At 35.4% G+C, this 18,678-nt stretch overlaps 1 protein-coding gene across 3 annotated transcripts; it reads left to right on the top strand.

Annotated features, from left to right (window-relative positions):
• The first annotated feature begins 526 nt into the window (after positions 1–526).
• Positions 527–18,365, top strand: msi1b (musashi RNA binding protein 1b). Of its 3 annotated transcripts, none has more exons than XM_079382286.1 (14): positions 527–795; positions 1,059–1,099; positions 2,031–2,112; positions 2,238–2,322; positions 7,430–7,471; positions 7,577–7,669; positions 10,950–10,998; positions 12,335–12,417; positions 12,513–12,630; positions 12,956–13,036; positions 14,579–14,635; positions 14,880–14,942; positions 15,094–15,248; positions 16,413–18,365. In XM_079382286.1, exons 1-14 carry the CDS (start codon positions 665–667, stop codon positions 16,452–16,454), a joined length of 1,122 nt encoding a protein of 373 aa, XP_079238412.1. In that variant the 5' UTR covers positions 527–664; the 3' UTR covers positions 16,455–18,365. The 3 variants fall into 3 exon arrangements, with proteins under 3 accessions (XP_079238412.1, XP_079238413.1, XP_079238414.1); XM_079382287.1 differs by having other exon boundaries at positions 698–795; positions 15,115–15,248; positions 16,413–17,674; XM_079382288.1 differs by lacking the exon at positions 14,579–14,635 and having other exon boundaries at positions 698–795; positions 16,413–17,674.
• The last annotated feature ends 313 nt before the right edge of the window (positions 18,366–18,678 follow it).

The raw sequence follows: 18,678 nt of genomic DNA, 5'->3' as shown, positions 1-18,678 counted from the left end.
TTTTGGTATTGATGCTTTGGTAATTTTGTATGCAATATACATTGTGTCATTTAAGTACTTTGAAATTAAATTTATTTAAATAAAAATAAAAACAAATAATAAGATAAATAACTAATAATCAAAAGTAAATAAATAAATAAATGTCCTTTAATAAAATGAATGTTCACTAATAAATAAAGCAAATTTCACAAATAAATAAATAAATGTCCTTTAATAAAATGAATGCTCACTAATAAAGCAATTTTCACAAATAAATAATGTGTTTATTAATAAAATGAATGTTCACTAATAAATAAGGCAAATTTCACAAATAAATGTTTTTTTTTTAATAAAACGAATGATCACTAAATAAAGCAATGTTCACAAATAAATGAATACATTTTATTTAATAAAATGATTCTTATAGTGATTAAATAAACAATAATCAAGCATATTATCAATCACTGTTGCTTCAGTAAATCGGTGAATCGCTACAAACAGACACCGATCGTCAGCTTTAACAGTTAACGTGATGCCGAATGGTTTCGGTTCTGATGTCATCCTCGTGTCACGGAGGAAGGTAATCCACTGACTCCCGGTCAGTTCTCGAAGGCTCCCGTGTTTCACGCCGGGACTGGACCAAGAGAGAGGTGGAGTCTTTGGGCTTTGAGCTCTAACTCACCCCATGCCAATCCCCCTCTCCACACTTTCTGCCTCCTTTCTCACACCGTACTCGGACGGGATACACAGCCGCGCAATGGAGTCGGAAGGCAGCCAAAGTAACCTGTCCTCCTCGGACTCTCCGCACGACCCCTGGTAAAAAACCTTCCTCCGATCTCAGAACTTACATATGAGAGCGTCAGAACGAAATCAATTAAAAAGTAACTCAACAAAGAGGGAAACGTGTTTTGGCGGTGCCCAGCGCACCTCTCATCCACTCGGATGAGTTTCACTGAGAATCACTGCCGTTATTTGAGTCTCGGAAGATCTTGACGCGCTCCTCTGTGTCTTTTCAGTCCTTAAGATTTATACGCAAACGCGCAGCACTTGTTGATCACTTGTTTGTATTGTTTTCACAGTAAAATGTTCATCGGTGGTCTGAGCTGGCAGACTACGCAAGGTGAGTAACACTATAGCCTAAGTATCGGCACATGTCAGCCAAAGAGACAGATCTGAGTCATATAAAACACTGAATTACTGTGTAATTACGGTCTAAATAAATCTCAATAGCCTTTTCAAGCAGCCACAACGTCTACAGTAAAGTTACAACCTGCAAATTCAATGCATTTTAATTCTATAAGAAAATCTCTAAAATTGCTTAAAATCGAGTGGAAATGTTAGAAATTATCGCAACAATTGAAGAAGATTAAAGATAGTATAAAGATGAAAACATTTTATAATGCATAGTGTTTCACCGTATGCATGCAACTAATAAGCAAGTAGCTCTAAATGAGAATTAAAAAAATAATAATTCTCCACTGGGTTGCTCTGTAATTTGGCTTGATCCTTTGTGCAAAGCCTATACAACAGGTTTAGCTGAGTGAATGGAGAAAGTTTCACCAACTCATGCTGTAGGCTGTCCTCAGTATGTAGGACACATTGTTGTTTTGAATTACGCTGAGGTATTGTTCACGGCACAGAACTCTTAATAGCTTTCCTGTCATCTGATTCTGCCAGCTATTATGATCATTTAATAGATGACCATTTTCATTAGGCTTTATAAGCTTGGCAGGCCAAAGTTGTTAACTAAGAATTGTATTTGTAGCTAATAGCCTATCTATATGTTAGCCTAAATTTGAATGTTTTTAGATTTAGAAATCAAAAATGCCTCATTAAAGAGTAGATAATCTAAATGTACATAAAAAGTAATGTATATTTCACTATGATGACCTCACCTTGTATTTCACATCAGGCTTCTTAGATCATCTCTGTTGATGATGTCATCCATTCACTGTTGATGTCATTAATGAATAATCTTGGTTTATCCATAATCTTGTTTGGCTTCTAACATTTAATGTTCTGAAATAACTCATCTTCTCCTGCTTTCTCAGAGGGTTTGAAGGACTACTTCTGCAAGTTTGGTGAAGTGAAAGAGAGTATGGTGATGAGAGATCCAGTTACAAAACGCTCGAGGTAAGGGAACAGCCAACCTGACTGGGAAGCGACAACAAACATACAAAGGCTTTTATTATTGACCGTATTGTCCGTTTTACACAAATGGGTGGAGGTGCTGTAATTTTGATCTCTCTTTTCACTAGGGGTTTTGGATTTGTCACATTTGTTGACCAAGCTGGTGTGGACAAAGTCCTGGCCCAGTCTAGACATGAGCTGGACTCGAAAACTGTGAGTTTTTATCATCGCTTAACTGCTGTGCTAACAGTCTCTTGTGTCGCGTTAACTAAAACCACTTCAGATACACATTTTTTTAGTATTATTTTATTTAGCTTTAATGAGTTTTAGTGCAGTGAGTCTCTGACTGACTGAAATGCCAATATATAATTGTTCAGAGTCGCAGATGCTGTGTATGCTTGTGAGGTTTCATGCCTCCTCACTTTGGGTTTTGGTCAAACAATTTGGGGAAGATTTGGAGAGAGAGAGAGCGAGAAAAAGTTCCCATCTCAGCCGTTCTTCAATGAGGTTGTCAGGGAAGCATTCCTATTCTGTGTCAATTGCTATGGTAACTAGGGGACCCCGAACAGGGTGTGCTGGGAGTTGCTGGGAAGCCTTTGTGGTGCCTTGTCTCAAGAGTGCTCACCAAACACATTAGACTCAGGCAGAATTCAGATTTGCCCCTGTGGAAACTAGTCCTTGAATCCTGTGATGCTTTAGTGCTGTTTTTCTAGCAGGTGTACAAGGATTTTTAGGCCATGTTTATAAATGGCATTCATTGGATGAATAAAATAACCATGGTTTTGCAACAAAACAGATTAGTGGATTCAGTAAGAGTGCTAGAAATAGGAAACTTTGATGCGAGGTTTTGTCTTGCGTTGCATCTATTTGTGAGAGTCTTTGTCGCTGTGCAGAGCAGGCGGGTCCTGGGACAATGGTGCCCGTTGGTTACCATGACGACAGTGGAGTCACCCCCCCAGGGGGTCAGTGGGGAGGGAGCATGAGGCCCAAAGGAGAAGAAAAAAAACTTTCTCATCTCTCTCTCTCCCTCTTCTGAAAGTTTGCACCAGTTCCTCATTTGAGTGAAAAACCGCCTCGCACTATGGCAACAGGTAGTACATGACAAACCACAATGAAACTGTGTGTTTCGGTGCTTCAGAAATCCTCAACACTTCAGGTATTGGGTTCACTGAGATTTTTCATCGAAACAGGCAACCGAAGGAAAGGGACTGGAAAAGCCCATCGGACTCTTAAATAAAACTACAGCGAGCGTTTAGAAAGTGTCTTTCAGCTCCAGTCTTCCACAGCCTGGCCGCTTGTGCTGTTTTCTAAGTGCCTCCCCCCTGAGAAAGAGGCAGGCAGAGCCAGGGGAACATGGAGGCCTTTGTCCTGCTTTACCTCTATGACTGTGCCCCTGTGAAGGTGCCTTATGGCTGCTCGCCTGGGCCGACTTTAAACTGGAGATTAGCTTAACGAGCTCAGCGATGGGGCAGTGGAGGAGGGGAGGAGAGGAAAGAGAGAAAAACGTGTGCGGCACAACTTATAAAAATCACAATTTTAAGTCAGCGGTGTTGGGACGCAATGTTGAGCATTCTTGTGGACGGAGCGGTCACTCGGTGTGCTTGTGTGTTTGTTTGTCTGTATGTGATTGATACACACCGCTAGAGTTCTGCTGATTGACCCTGAAGGATTGACCTAGTTAGATAAATCCATTGACTTAAAATAGTTTTGACAGGGATAGCAATTTTGGCCGTTTAAGGACACGTTGTGGTCAGATGCTAATTAGATATACTTTTTATTGTATATTTTCCCAAGATGGAAATTTTGTGAATCAAAGGGTAATGTAATTCCCAGAGCCACAGAGAAGTATTGACAGCATCTGAAAACACCCTTAAAGTAAACACACAAATCAGAATATCCATACAAAGTGTGCATCTGTTGTGCACACTTTAATACTGAAGTGTATTAGCGCTGGGAGTCAAACTCAGAAAGAGGTTTTCACCGTCATATCGAACTTTGGGTCAAGTGATAATACAAAAAGAGCACATAAGAAATGTAGTATTTCTGTTCCTTTTGGTTTCAGATGGTTTTAAAATACTTTTATTTAACATAAGTTAAATTTTTATTTTATTTAACAAGTTTTAATTTAAAAATAAAAATGTCTGCCCTTGTTAAGAAAATATTTTCAAAGGATTTTCCTTACACCTTGAATGCATGTGAACACATTTTAATCAGTATTTGTTTTTTATATATAATTTTAATTTAGTGGGCCATTTATAAGCAGTAAAGCATATTTCTTAAAATATTATGTAAATAATAGTAACAATATTTTTTTTTCTTCGTTATGATATCAGGACAGGTTTATCACCCCACTATTTTCTTTACATTTTTATTTTACTATTTTTAATATACATAAAAAAAAAAAAGACTGAAAAAGTGTAAAAGTTGAAGAGTTGAAACCTCATGTCTAAAACTAATGTAAATTTAGTGAAAGTCTATAGTGTTTACACTTAAAATCCCTTGTATGTAAAAACATACTCAGAATGGAATATTGTATTCATTGTATGTATTTCATATAATAATTAATAGACAAATGGCAACTGTCATTTCATTGAACCATTGTGTGATAAAATGCGAAAGATACAAGCAAACATTCAAGACCCAAAAAGCGTAAAAGTTTAAGATTGACCACTGATGTGAATGTATTGAATGTCTACAGTACGGTGGTTAATCATACAAGCCCCTGCTGAATCCATTACTTTTCAGTGTCTCTCCACTCTCCACCTGGTCAAAACCAACTCTAATGCCAATAATCTGTTTTATGTGACCAAACATTTTATCCTCAGCTTTCCGCTCATGTGCGTCGGTGGCTGTATGTTGATTTTGTTTGTTTGTGTGTGTGTCTGTTTGTTTGTTTTTGATTGTGCACAGGAGTGGTGCGGCCTCAGCAATGTTGTGGACCGGAGGTGACTATCAGAGTAGTCTAGAATCTATAGAAACTATACTGTAAACCGTAGCCTCTGCATCAGATCTCTGTTCAGATTAGCTTAGCCTCTTCATTTTACTCTCTAGATTCACAAAGAAACTCTGTTACTTGTAGTCTGTTGTATGAAAACAAACGGGCGACAAGAGCTGCTAGCTCTTTAGCGTAGCTCTATTCGAACCCTCTCTCAGACAGACTAATCATTATTGCTGCTAGCGCTGTACTGCCTTTACTGTCTTCTAGAATTTAACCTCAGTACAGCATGACGTAGACTAGCGTTTGGTAAATAGATGGACTAGACTATAGACTAATATAGAGTATCTTGAGTATCTGTAATCTAGTTTGTCTACTTTGGCAACGGGTGCTAATCAACATCAAATTTTCTGCACATGGTTAATAAATAAAATACCGACTGGTATATCAAAATGGTGTTGCTACATTTACACAAATTTAGCTTTTTAGCAACTTGAACTCTGTTTTAATGCATTTAAGTGCAAATATACTGTAGTTTCAAGGAGCTGGATGCTATTTTTAATGTTTCACAGCTCATTTTCCAGATTTAGACACCAATAAATAATATTCAGATTTTTAGAAAGAAAGAAAAGAAATAGGAAGACATGCAAAAACAAACAAACACAAACAAACAAAATATTTTGTTTGGCTGTCAAAAGAGTGTGTGGGTCAAGGATGCTTTTCTGCTTGAGTTTCTGTGCCTTCTTTTGTTTCTGACCACTCTTCTTCCGAGGAAACATGGTTGGGGTGTTTCCCTGAGTGTTTTTCATGTCGTCCAGTGATGTTTACAGGAAAGCTGACCCTTCTCTTGTCCAGTCACAGGTGGCCGTGACAGCCTCTTCTGTCTAGTCGTACTCATCCATTTCCATTTGCCTCTCATAGAAACCTGTAAACTTTTCTCTGTTTCTCTGTCATCTGTGAACATGATTTAAGGGGTGTTCACACTGACAAAAGCCACTCCGAGTTTGCCAGTCACATGAGCAGCAGTGACCGACTAACAATTGGTGTGAAGGCCGTGTAGCACACTTATCATTTTTTGAAGGAAATTAAAACTGTTTTTGAGGAAAGACACATTAAATTGATCAAAAGGGACAGTAAAGACATTTACAATGTGACAAAAGATTTCTATTTCAAATAAATGCTGTTCTTTTAAACTTTATGTTCAACAAAGAATCAAAAAAAAAAAAAAAAAACGAATTATGGTTTATGCTAAAATTTTAAGCAGCACTACTGTTTTTAAAATCGATAGTAAGAAAGACAGCTTATAATGTAATAATAATATTATAATCATTTAATAAATAATTTTAGATTGATTTCTGAAGGATCATGTGACACTGAATTCTTTCTGTTTTGCCATCACGTGAATAAATTGCATTTTTAAATATATTCAAATAGAAAGCAGTTATTTTAAATTGCAATAATATTTCATAATATTATTATATTTTTGCAAATACATGCAGCCTTGGCGAGACACTTCTTAAGTCTTAAAAGACTTCTTTTAAAAACATTACAAAATCATACAAACCCATATTGTAATATGATAGTTTATTTAAGGATGTAATTATCAAAATTGTATTAATTATGACATTATATTTTATGAATTATGACATTATATTCCGAAATAAAAAAAAAACTTTTTTTTCTTTTCTTTTTTTTGCTGAAACAAACTGAACACTGGCAACAAAAATGAAAAAATGAATTGTAAAAATAGTCTTTTTTTTCAGTCATTTTATTCAGATTAATTGTGCAGCCCTAAGAACACACACTGTAACAGTACAAAAATAATACATATTCAGTCTATTTCATGTTAATGCTGCATATAGTATTACCAAGACTACACAGTTCTTTTTTTAAAATAGTCTTATTTACTTACTTATCTGTAATCAGATGTCCAAAAACTACGGCCAATTGCGCAGCCCACCAGTAATATTAGGAACGCCTTCAAGCGACCAATAATACAACAACCTGGCAAACAAAATCACTGTCAGTGTGAACGGAGCATTATTTTCTTCTCTTTATAGTATCTCACTGTCAATCATGTTCTCTCTTTAGATGAATCTACATGTCTTTTTCATTTCTCATCGCTCTTGTCCTTCCCTGAACTCTGCATGTATGAATGTGCCATCATTCTCAAACAGTAAAGTTAATGCAGGGTGCAGTCAGAGCCTTTAAAACACACAGGCAGATGTCCCTGCAAGGGTAGAGAGACACCAACTGAAACCAGAGCTCAGAGGATGTGAGCTTCTCACTGATGTTCTCATTTATAGTCCTGGGTGTGTTGGTGTCAGTCTTCCTCTCTCTCCAGAATTTCTAAACTAGATCTTCTCCTCTCAAACTTTCCTCTAGATTGATCCAAAAGTTGCCTTTCCGCGACGAGCCCAGCCTAAGGTATGTGCCTGACTGGTCCACATGATCAAGATGCTTGATAACATCCAGTTTTTTGTTATTTTTGAAGATAGATCTTCATCTCTCCACCCTATCTCTCTTTTTCAGTTGGTGACTCGGACAAAGAAAATCTTTGTTGGAGGTCTGTCGGTGAACACTACTATTGAAGATGTAAAGCAGTATTTTGACCAGTTCGGAAAGGTAAGTCGTCTGTGTTAAAGTCATTTTCCTGTGGGTAAATTATGTTCTTATAGGCTTGGAAAAAGGAATATGACTAATACAATAAATATGATTAAATATGGATACAATAAAATATAATATGAATACATCAAACCTTTGGGTCAGTAAGATTTTTAATACTTTTAAAAGAAAAAGTCTCTTATACTCACCAAGGCTGCATTTATTTGATCAAAAATACAGCAATATTGTGAAATATTATTACAATTGAAAATAACCATTTTCTAGTTTATTATATTTTAAAATGTAATTTATTCATGTGATGTAAAGCTGACTTTTCAGCATCATTACTCCAGTCTTCAGTGTCACGATCCTTCAGAAACCATTCTAATATGTTGATTTTCTGCTCAAGAAACATTTATTATTATTATCAGTGTTGAAAATAGTTGTTCTGCTTAATATTCTTTGCAAACCATGATACATTTTTCTGGAATATTTGATGAATAGAAAGTTATAGAGAAAAAAAATAGAACAAAAACATTACTGACCCCAAATTTTTCAAAAGTAGTGTTTAATGGTACAGGTGTTTTTCTTTCTTCCTTTCTTTCTTCCAGCATCAAAAATGACTCAACCGATCAAGTCAGCACTTTAAATAAAATAGCATAAACTAATCATTGTGAAGGTTTTACAGAGGTGTACTGAGTGAAATCTGAGCCAGTTTGGTGAGGAAGCATGAAAGAGGGAGCAAGAAAGGTGCAGAGAGACTGAGAGAAAGAGTTGGGGTAGAGTTTGAGAGTTTGAAGGGGTGAGTTTTTTTGCAGGGGAAGGTGGGGGAGATTACTTGAATCTGAATTAATTTGATGGAACAGCTGCTCCTGCCCTCAGCCCCCCTCCTACCCGGTTACCACGGTGACCCTGCCCATCCATTGTCCCCAAGTAATTTAGCGGGCAAAAGGTTTTGTGTTTGGGGTGTGTGTGTGTAGGAGAGAAAACGAGGGAGAGACTGTGTGTTTAGGGGGAGCACGAATGTTCATAACTGAAGTAACACAACAATACATCCCAAAATCTGACGGGCTTCAGTAATAGATCATCTAACGTTTCTTTGCTTCACACTTCAGTCACACATTGTCAGTGCAAAACTTGGGCAGAAAATAATTCATCATTCTTGAGCCATACTTGAGTTTGGAATGCAGACAGAGAGAGAAAAAGAGAGAGAGATGATAGTCGCAGCCACCCGGGGAAGTTGCAGATTAGTTTGCCTCACTGGTCACTTTGTGTTCTGGCCTGGTTTGAACAAGGGATGGAGAGAGAAAAACAGACACCATGATAAGAAGCACGCAGAACTAGAAGGGACTCGATTTGTAACTCAATTAAAAAAGATACCAGTTAAGACTGGAAAATTTGAAAGGTTATTAAATACAAATTTGTGGTGTGAAAAGTGAGAAAAGCTCTCAGATTTCTACTTGATCTGATCTTTAAATGTGCGCTCAGGAATTTCCCTTATGTAGGCAGTTGCTTTTGAAAATATTAACAGATTTGACAATGTGATAAATCATGCACGCTCACATGAGATGAAGACTATAGTCAATAATAGCAGCTTTTTAAGGGGGCTGCCTGGTTTGTATCTCAAGGCCAGACAAATTCTTACTTTATCGCCGTAACTCTCATCACGATTAGGTAGCCACTTTAATCCAAAGCAACTTGCATTGCATTCAAGGTAAACATTTTATCAGCGTTTGCACTCTCTAGGAATCGAAGCTTTGTCCTTGGCATTGCTAGCGCTTGAGCTGCTGTCTGAAATACAGGAATTCTGTTCTGTTGTTTGGGTGACTTAAACTGCCAAGACTGCCATATAGGCAAATACAACGTAATATAATACTGAACAACAGAAAATTAAATGTACGTTAAATGGATGAAACTAAATGAACACTTATTTTAAAAATATTTACTTCAAATTTACATTTCTACGATAATATTGGTAACTTAAACTGTTGTTTTATATTTATGTCCAAGACTACCATAACAACAGTGATGAGTGACAGAAAATAAAATGTGCATAAAATTGATTAAATTACATGAACACTTATTTTAAACAATATTTACTCAAAGTTCATTAACTAATTTGTATCGCGATCCATTAAAATTTTAAGCAAAAAAAAAAAAGTTTTGGTTGGAATAGTTGGAACCAATGCTGCTAATCTCAAATATCAGACAATTAATGGTTAGTAATATTAAACCCTATACTGCACTATTAGACGGGTTCTTTTTCCAGGCACACACATTAAAAGATGAGTAAAAGGAAATGGAGAAGGAACACAGAGAGTGTTATTGGTCTTTTAGTTAGTCTTCACCAAGAGACTGTGAACGTGTGCACACATCAAGTGTTGATTGGTCAGGCTGTCCACTTGTGTGTTTCATATTCTAGATTGAATATGAAACAGTTTTTCATCCTCTCTTTCTTATTCACACAAAGACCTAGAAGTTTGACCTTCACCTTTGACCTTTAGGTTGAAGCTGTCAGTATTCTCACAGTGACGCAATTTTTTGCACTCACGCACAGATGCTAAAACACAAGACAAATACACTTTCTCCCTTCTTAATTCTAACGGAAACCCTATGATATTGTAGTTAGCATTCCAACTAATTAACTAGTACTTGTAGTGTACTTCAAATCTTAAAAGTATATTTAAAAAAAAAAACTGTACTTGGGGATAATGTTCCTGAAATACAAGGCCACTTAAGTGTACTATTTTTTTGACACACTTAAAGGGCTAGTTCACCGAAAAATTTTACTTGTGTCATCATTTACTCAAGTTGTTTCAAACCTGTGTGAGTTTCTTCTTTTGAATACAAAAAAGAAAATAAAAAAAGCTATTTTGAAGAATGTTGGTGACTTCCGTTGACTTCCATAGTATTTATCTTCCATACTATGGAAGACAGTGGCTACCGTCAGCTGTTAAATGCTAAAATGCTAAATTGTGGTGACTTTTAAAGACTCCCTTGAAAGTTGACAAAACTAGCAGATTTAATATTTAATATTTTCAATTCCAGGAAACCCAAAAAAAACATTAATGACTCATCCTGCACCTCTCATATTTTTATCCAATCAAATGCCCCTAATATAAAATGAAACAGACCATCATGTTATATTATGGTTTATGGCTATGACGTAGCTAAAGCCTATTGGCCCATTTACAAAAAAAGAGACATGCCCTTTTATGTTCCCTCAAACATCCTGTTTCAATAGAATATCGTGACTAATGCTATAGATAACAAATAATCTCTTTCTCTTCCTGTCCTACAGGTGGATGACGCCATGCTTATGTTTGACAAAACCACCAACAGGCACAGAGGTAAATTTCCCTTTCTGTTTATTTCATTAAATAACTATGTAGCCAATCTCCCGTTTGCTCCTTCCTTCCTAAACCTGGTCCAATCTGTCTCTGTCTCTTCTCCATGGCCCTCCATCCTGTACTCTGTAGGATAAGCGGTAGGTGAGGAGGGAGATTGAGTAATTAGTGTGTTTGTTAATCAGGGTTTAGGCTAAAACCTCGTTAAGCACCCTTCCCTCCCCCTCGCCGGTTCAACAGCACATCGATTATGACAGCTTGCATGGCTTTACCGCAGCCTTTCAACCCAGCGGAGAGGTGGAGGAGATGAGACACATGGAGAGACAGACAGGAGACCAGAGCAGCACTTGAGAAGAGAGAAGCAAGTTTTGATGGAAAAAAAAAACTAGTAGATCTTTTTGTTGAGAAAATCTAGCACTGTTTACGGAGACTGAGTGGACACGTATATGACTTCAAATGTTTAAAAAAGAATACAGGTCACAGGAAATCTGTGTAATTACAGTATTAAGGGTGAACCTTAAGGACACAGGGACATTCACAAATATTTCACTTCAAAATGGAGAGGTTACAGGCACAAGGAAAAAGCACAGTAAATTAGTTTTTGCAAATACTTGGGGGAGTCCAAATACCTGAGACCACAATCTGGTATGATTTAAATATAAATAGAAAAAGTGATTTATTTATTTTTTACTTTTTTTAAAAAACAAGGAAATGTTATGATACTGCCTTAAACAAAGTGACAATGATTGTGTGATTTTTTTTGGTGACAGACAGCCATTCTGTAATTTATGTACACTACCATTCAAAAGTTCAGGGGCCAGTATATATAAAAAAGAAAAATAAATGATTACTTTTATTCAGTAAGAATTTTACATTTGAATTAATTACAAATAATCAAAATTGTATTTGTTACAAAAAATATATTTCAAATAAATGCCTTTTTTTAAACTTTCTATTCATCAATCAATTCTGGAGAGAAAAAAAAATCTATTGCAGATTACACCAAAAATTAATAAACTGTTTTCAACATTGAAGAAATGTTTCTTGAGCAGCAAATCAGCATATTAAAATTCATTCTTATTGCTCATGTGACAGTGAAGACTGGAGTAATAATGCTAAAAATCCAGCTTTCATATTTTTAGTGATGTCACAATCCTTCTGGTATTTATTTAACAAAGTCTGTGAGAAGGGAAGTAGAATTTGTCGGTAGTTTCATCTGATCTTCTCACCTGAAGTTGAACTGAAGTACATGAACTTTAGACAGTGTTTATAATGATGGCTGAAGTGGAAATCCAAATGTAAACTGCGGTCTGAGCGTCTGGACTCTTTCTTGCCTCAGGGTTTGGATTTGTGACCTTTGAGAATGAAGATGTGGTGGAGAAAGTCTGTGAGATCCACTTCCACGAAATCAACAACAAGATGGTGAGAATTCGTATTCTGAGACACTTCAGTTTCATTTCAGATGCACTGCTGCAACTACTGTTTGACTGACTGATATCTTCCCTTTCCTCTCACAGGTGGAGTGTAAGAAGGCCCAGCCCAAGGAAGTGATGTCACCCACAGGCTCTTCAAGAGGTCGTGCTCGAGTCATGCCCTATGGGATGGACGCCTTCATGCTCGGCATAGGAATGCTGGGTAAGAGTGTAGATTACAAGGATGATTAGAGTAGAGGATGATTCTTCTGCACTCTGCTGTTTAGAGTGAAAAATGCAGTCTGGAAAAGCCATAAAATTCATACTGGAGACACAAATGCTACACTTTCATTCTACTATATTGACAAATATAGATTTAATATTAATTTGAGTTATCATATTACTGTTAATAATATTAAAATGATTAATAATATTCAAATCAAATATTATTTTACTCATATAATTGTTTAACAAAATATTGTATAGTTTTGTTATTTACTCGCAATACTTTATGAATAGACATTAATTGGTATCATATTTTTTCCCAGGTTATCCAGGGTTCCAGGCAGCAACATATGCGGGTCGCAGCTATACTAGTCTCACACCAGGATACACATATCAGTTCCCTGGTAAGACTCCATGTCCATCTCATGCATTCTGTAGGCCTTTTCACACATTGATTCACGGGAATTAACTCTTTCTTGGGATAAGTCTTTGCAAACACTCAGGAATATTATTAAATATTGGGTTTTTGAATCAGGAAGGGATTGTTTATCAGTTTATAAATAAGCAATATAACATGAGTAGCCGTGCGATATTGCTGTATATCAACTACAACTACATTCATGCCTAAGAAATTGTAAAACTACATTCCGTGACACAAAAAGAGTATTATTTATAAAATTATAGTGGATTTGGGCATCCGCCATAACTCTCGCTGTGAGAAATATCGCAAACGGAGTGATACAAACAGTGAAATGGTTGGAGTTCTGTTATCACTACAATATTGCAGTCCTCTCAGACAATCAGATTCAAGAACCAGAAAGAACTGTTGTATAATTGCATATAACCAATTCAGTGACCATATTGTAATGGCTGTCAGATACAAATTGCCAACATGTAGTTGCTAAATATGCTTTTGAACATTATCTGGCAGACTTGGAGAAACATTTGATGTCACCCAATGTCCATATGCACAAAGTTAATAGTCATTAATATTAAAAGTGATTAATTGAAATTGAAATTTTGTGATTAGATTTTATGTGTAAAACCACATATGTGAAAATGGACCACAAAACCAGTCATAACATAAGTAGCACAGGTATATTGTAGCAATAGCCAACAATACATTGTATGGGTCAAAATGATAAATTTTTCTTTTATGCCAAAAGATCATGTTTCCGTGAAGATATTTTGTGAATTTCCTACTGTAAATATATCAAAATTTTAATTTTGATTAGTAATATGCATTGCTAAGCACTTAATTTGGACAACTTTAAATATGATTTTATCATTATTTAGATTTTTTGCACCCTCAGATTCTAGATTTTCAAATAGTTGTATCTTGGCCAAATATTGTCCTATCATAACAAACCATACATTAATGGAAAGCTTATTTATTCAAATAATTTACCCTTATGACTGGTTTTGTGGTCCAGGGTCAAATATAGTTGATTATACTGTATATACATTACCTTTTGGGGTCGGTAAGATTTTTTAATTATTTTGATGGAAGTCTTTAATGCACACCAAGGCTGCATTTATTTGATCAAAAATGCATACAAAACAGTAATAATGTGAAATATTATTACCATTTAAAATACCTGTTTTCTATTTGAATATATTTTAAAAAGTAATTTATTCCTGTGATGGCAAAGCTGAATTTTCACGCAATCCTTCAGAAATCATTCTAATATGCTGATTTGTTGCTCAATTAACATTTGTTATTTCTGTCAGTACTGAAAACAGTTGTGCTGCATATTATTTTTTTGAAAACCAGTCATTTACACAGAAACCCACAGAGACCCATGGCTGCTTGTAAACCTCAGAGAGTCGGTCTAAGACTATCTTTCTGTGTGTCTTGCCATTCATAGGCCCTGTAGTGCTTGTCCATGTGTGAACAGCACTTGTGTGTATGTTTAAACAGCTTTCTGTGTTTATCTCTATTCTAGAATTCCACTTAGAGAGGACCCCCCTTCTGACATCACCCCACCCCTCTGAGCTCACAGGTTAGTTCCTCTATGAGCTTTACAAGCAGCTATTGCACACGGCCAACACACAGCATAGTGTGATCTGAATGCTGAACAGCACCCAGGAAATCCTGCATAACAGGCGTTACCACACATTATCAGAGCATCGTTTCTTACTCAGTATGATGCAAGCACTTTTCCCACTGCTTTCGTACTGTTTGATACTGATTAAGTTCTCTTTCCTGTTTTTGCTTGTTCTGCGTGTATGCGGATGTTTTCGTAGCCATTCCTCTAACGGCGTACAACCCCATGGCGGCAGCCGCAGCAGCAGCAGCTGTGGTCAGAGGTGCGAGAATTTTGTTTTTTCTACATCCCACACACAACCCATTCTCAGGAAATAAGAGCTCACACCCCAATGGCTGGCCTATATAGCTTTAAGATTTAAGGTTAATGAAAAGTGATTGAGATGTGGAATTTCACGTTGATTTGTTCTGTAGGCTCAACTCCTTCTCGCTCAGCTGGGTTTTTAGGTACCAGCAGCCCTGGGCCGATGGCAGACCTGTATGGAACGGCCAATCAGGACTCAACCGTCAGTAGCTACATCAGCGCTGCAAGTCCCGCCCCCAGCACTGGATTCAGCCACAGCCTCGGGGTGAGTCAGTGACATGCAGTGTTGCTAATGTTAACTAAAACTAAAAACTATTAAAAACATTTTCAGTCATTGAAATAAAGCTGAAAGAAAGGACTTTTAAAAAATAGCATCACTAAAAATTAGAAATGTTGCTTTGGCAAATAAATAAAATACCTTTTAAACTAAAGTACTAAAATTACGAAACCTAAAACTGAATTTTAAAAAAATCAAATAGAAGTATTAAAAAACTCAAAATTACTAAGACGTAAACATTTAAAATGAAAAACTGAAAACGGGTAGTTGACAAATAAAAATTGGGCTGTGTCCTATGGTGTGACCAAAAAAAAATGTAACATACAAATAACATGAGAAAAATGAATCTTCATTCTTAGAGTTACAAATTGCATGAGAGAGGTTTATCTTCAATATTTTTTTTTTCTGTCACATCATAGGACACATTGATATGTCAACTACCCAAATATAAAAATGAAAGCTAACTCAAAACATTAACAAGTACTATAATAGTATAAAAATAATGATAAAATAACACTGATGACAAAGTGAAAAAGAATTTTACAAATGTACTTTTTGTATCCATACTGGTTAATACTGGTTCCATAAGGTGGTTCCATAAACTGAATGACACTAAAAACATAAAAATACATAAATAAATAAAAAATATTTTTTGTACATTTTGAATACATGAAAGGTTCAAAAAGTTTTTTTTGTTTGTTTTTTTTAATCTTTTTAAAAATTCATAAATATCATTACTTTTTTGGAGTTAAACTGGGTGACATTTTACTACCTTAACTAACCTTGCCATATTATGAAAGGTTAAATTATTGACCCTGACACACAGTCATGAGTATCTGCAGGGCATATTTTCAAATATTAGAAGTAATTATTGGCTGTAATATTTCTAGTTTATAATAATTACTATTATTTATGATAAATTATTATAAATAATTCACCAAAAAAGCAATTAAAAACACGATTTTCATATAAGAAGTGTATTCGAGTCATTGTACATCTGAATTGCATTTTAGTGTATTTTTTTTATAAAAAATGATTGATCGAGAAAATCTGATGAATTTGATAACTGAACTTTAAGTAAAAATAAGCAAGTTATTCCTGTGGATTCCTTTATGCTGCATTCAAATCCATGTCGTATTTTTATCTTTACAGGGCCCTCTGATTGCCACAGCATTTACTAATGGCTATCATTGAAATGAGTGACGGGTACAATAGTATTCACAGTTCTGACGTCTTCCCAACATTTTAAGGAAGGATTTTCAATCGAATATAACAGATGCACTCTCCGTGCCGCAAGGTTTTGTTGTTTTCTCAAGCGCTCTGTTTTTGAATTGTTTTGGATGAGATAAATCAATCCTAAACTGATAGAATGTCAGCTGCAACACTATTAATGTGACATATTTCCTGTTTTATGAATTACTGTCATATCAGTCTCTAAACTAACCTCCTGCTCCTCTTATATAGAGCTAAACCTGTAAATAACTAGTTCATTTCTCAGTTTAAAACGCTAACAACTTAAGTGTATTTTTTGTCTTAGTTTGATTTTTTTCTCTCTCAGTTCTTGATCAAAGTTTTGTCTTTTTTGTGATGACATTATGTACATGTAGGGTCATAATTGTAGAAAAGCCTTTTCATTTTAACAGCATAAGAGCAATAATCTGTGTCAAAACTATTTGGATCTTTGTAGCGTATTTAAAAGACTAAATCGCTTTCAGACACATTTTGTACATTTTCTACTGAAGAATATAGTGTGATGGGATGTCAAAATGTATATTTTGTTAGTTTTGCAACTGGATTTATTAAATAGCAGTAATTATAAGGAGAACATATTCCTCAGACTTAGATTCGACCTTGTTTGTGTAAAATATTGTACATACTATCTTTCTGATCTGGTGAGATCTGCCGGTGTGATTAAGAGAGTTTTTTACACTCGAGAACGCAAACACATGATATTCTGTGTCCAAAAATGCTTTTTTTTCATGATTTGATGAACTTGAACTTTTGGTTTTATTTTGTTCAGTGTTTTTTTTGTGACAGAAGGCAATGTGAATGATGCTACTGTTGGGTGAGTGTGTGTCTGTGTGTGTTTGAGATCGAAAGCATGTCTGGTGCTGTCATGATCTAATGTGTTATCTTCAGTAAGATGTTTTAAAATGTGAATTGTAACCCCTATTTCCGTGCTGTTATGTTGCTTTGACCAAGTTTATATCCATAACACAATTTCTTTAATCTCTTTTAGAGGTTTAAAGTGTTGTAACAATTGGAATATAAATATGCTTCAATTAACTGAAGATTCTGGTACTGGTGGAAAAAAAAAGTAGCAACACTAATATAACACTTTTTATGACGTAAACAGGATGGCTGTTATTAATTGAAAGTTGTGATGTTTCTTGTTTGAAGCTTGACCCTTACTGAAAAATGAAATAAAAAAAATTTAAAAGTGAATTTGGAAATACCAATTAAATTATTTCAAATTTCAAAACTCCTACGTGATTTAAAACTGCATGACTCACTTTACACCAGACATTGCCTGTTAATTTTGTTAGTCTTTTCTTATTCACCTGTGGCTTCAGAGCATGTCAAATCGCCTACAGTATGTTACTGATTCTGTCTTCTGAAAGCGAGCACTGAACAGTCCCACACAGAAATCTGTATTCACGGGACATCTGTGAAAATATATTGAAACTAAAGATTTTGCTCAGGATGAAACAGCGTTATCTTGTTGTTGAAGCACGTCATATGACTAGGCCTTTTACCGTTAAGTCTCTAAATGGGGTTGTGTAGGCGATAACACCCATCAGTCTTTTTCGATAAACATCTCTGTTCTGTTCATTATTTACTGTCATTTTCTTGTTTGACGCTTATTGCTACAAAACGTGCTATCAACACTGTTAAAAGCAGTAACCTGCAAATGTTACCTTAAAGAGCTATTTTAACTCATATAATATAGTTGTGTTGGTATAAATGAATCGGCTGTCGGTTGATTCGGTGATGTTAAATAACATTTTTGACTTGAATACAAAATTTAGATGTTTTATATTTTTGTGATTTGAAAAACAAAATGTTACAATAAAACTTTACACTGGGCTGTAGCCAACACATTATATATCATTCTAACGATTGCAGTCTAATTCCTATATAAAGTCATTTCATACTATAACAGTATCTATTCAGTACACTTACAGTCTTAAAAATAAAAGCACTGGCAAATAAACTCACAAAACATCATTTTGCAATTCCATGAGGTTGCATTTGACAGTCACCTTTTAAACAATGCAATAAAAATATGTCTAAGCATCACCACGTAACCTTAATCACTCAGAAGACACAAGAAAAATCTTTGAATCTTTTCTCTCAGAGGAATGAATGTGTTTATATATATATATATATATAAAGAAAAATTAAATATACATGCACT

The sequence above is a fragment of the Barbus barbus genome (assembly GCF_936440315.1).
Source record: "Barbus barbus genome assembly, chromosome: 28".
NCBI lineage: Eukaryota > Metazoa > Chordata > Actinopteri > Cypriniformes > Cyprinidae > Barbus > Barbus barbus.
The sequence above is the reverse complement of the archived record's forward strand: the minus strand, read 5'-3'. Positions and strand labels throughout refer to the sequence as shown.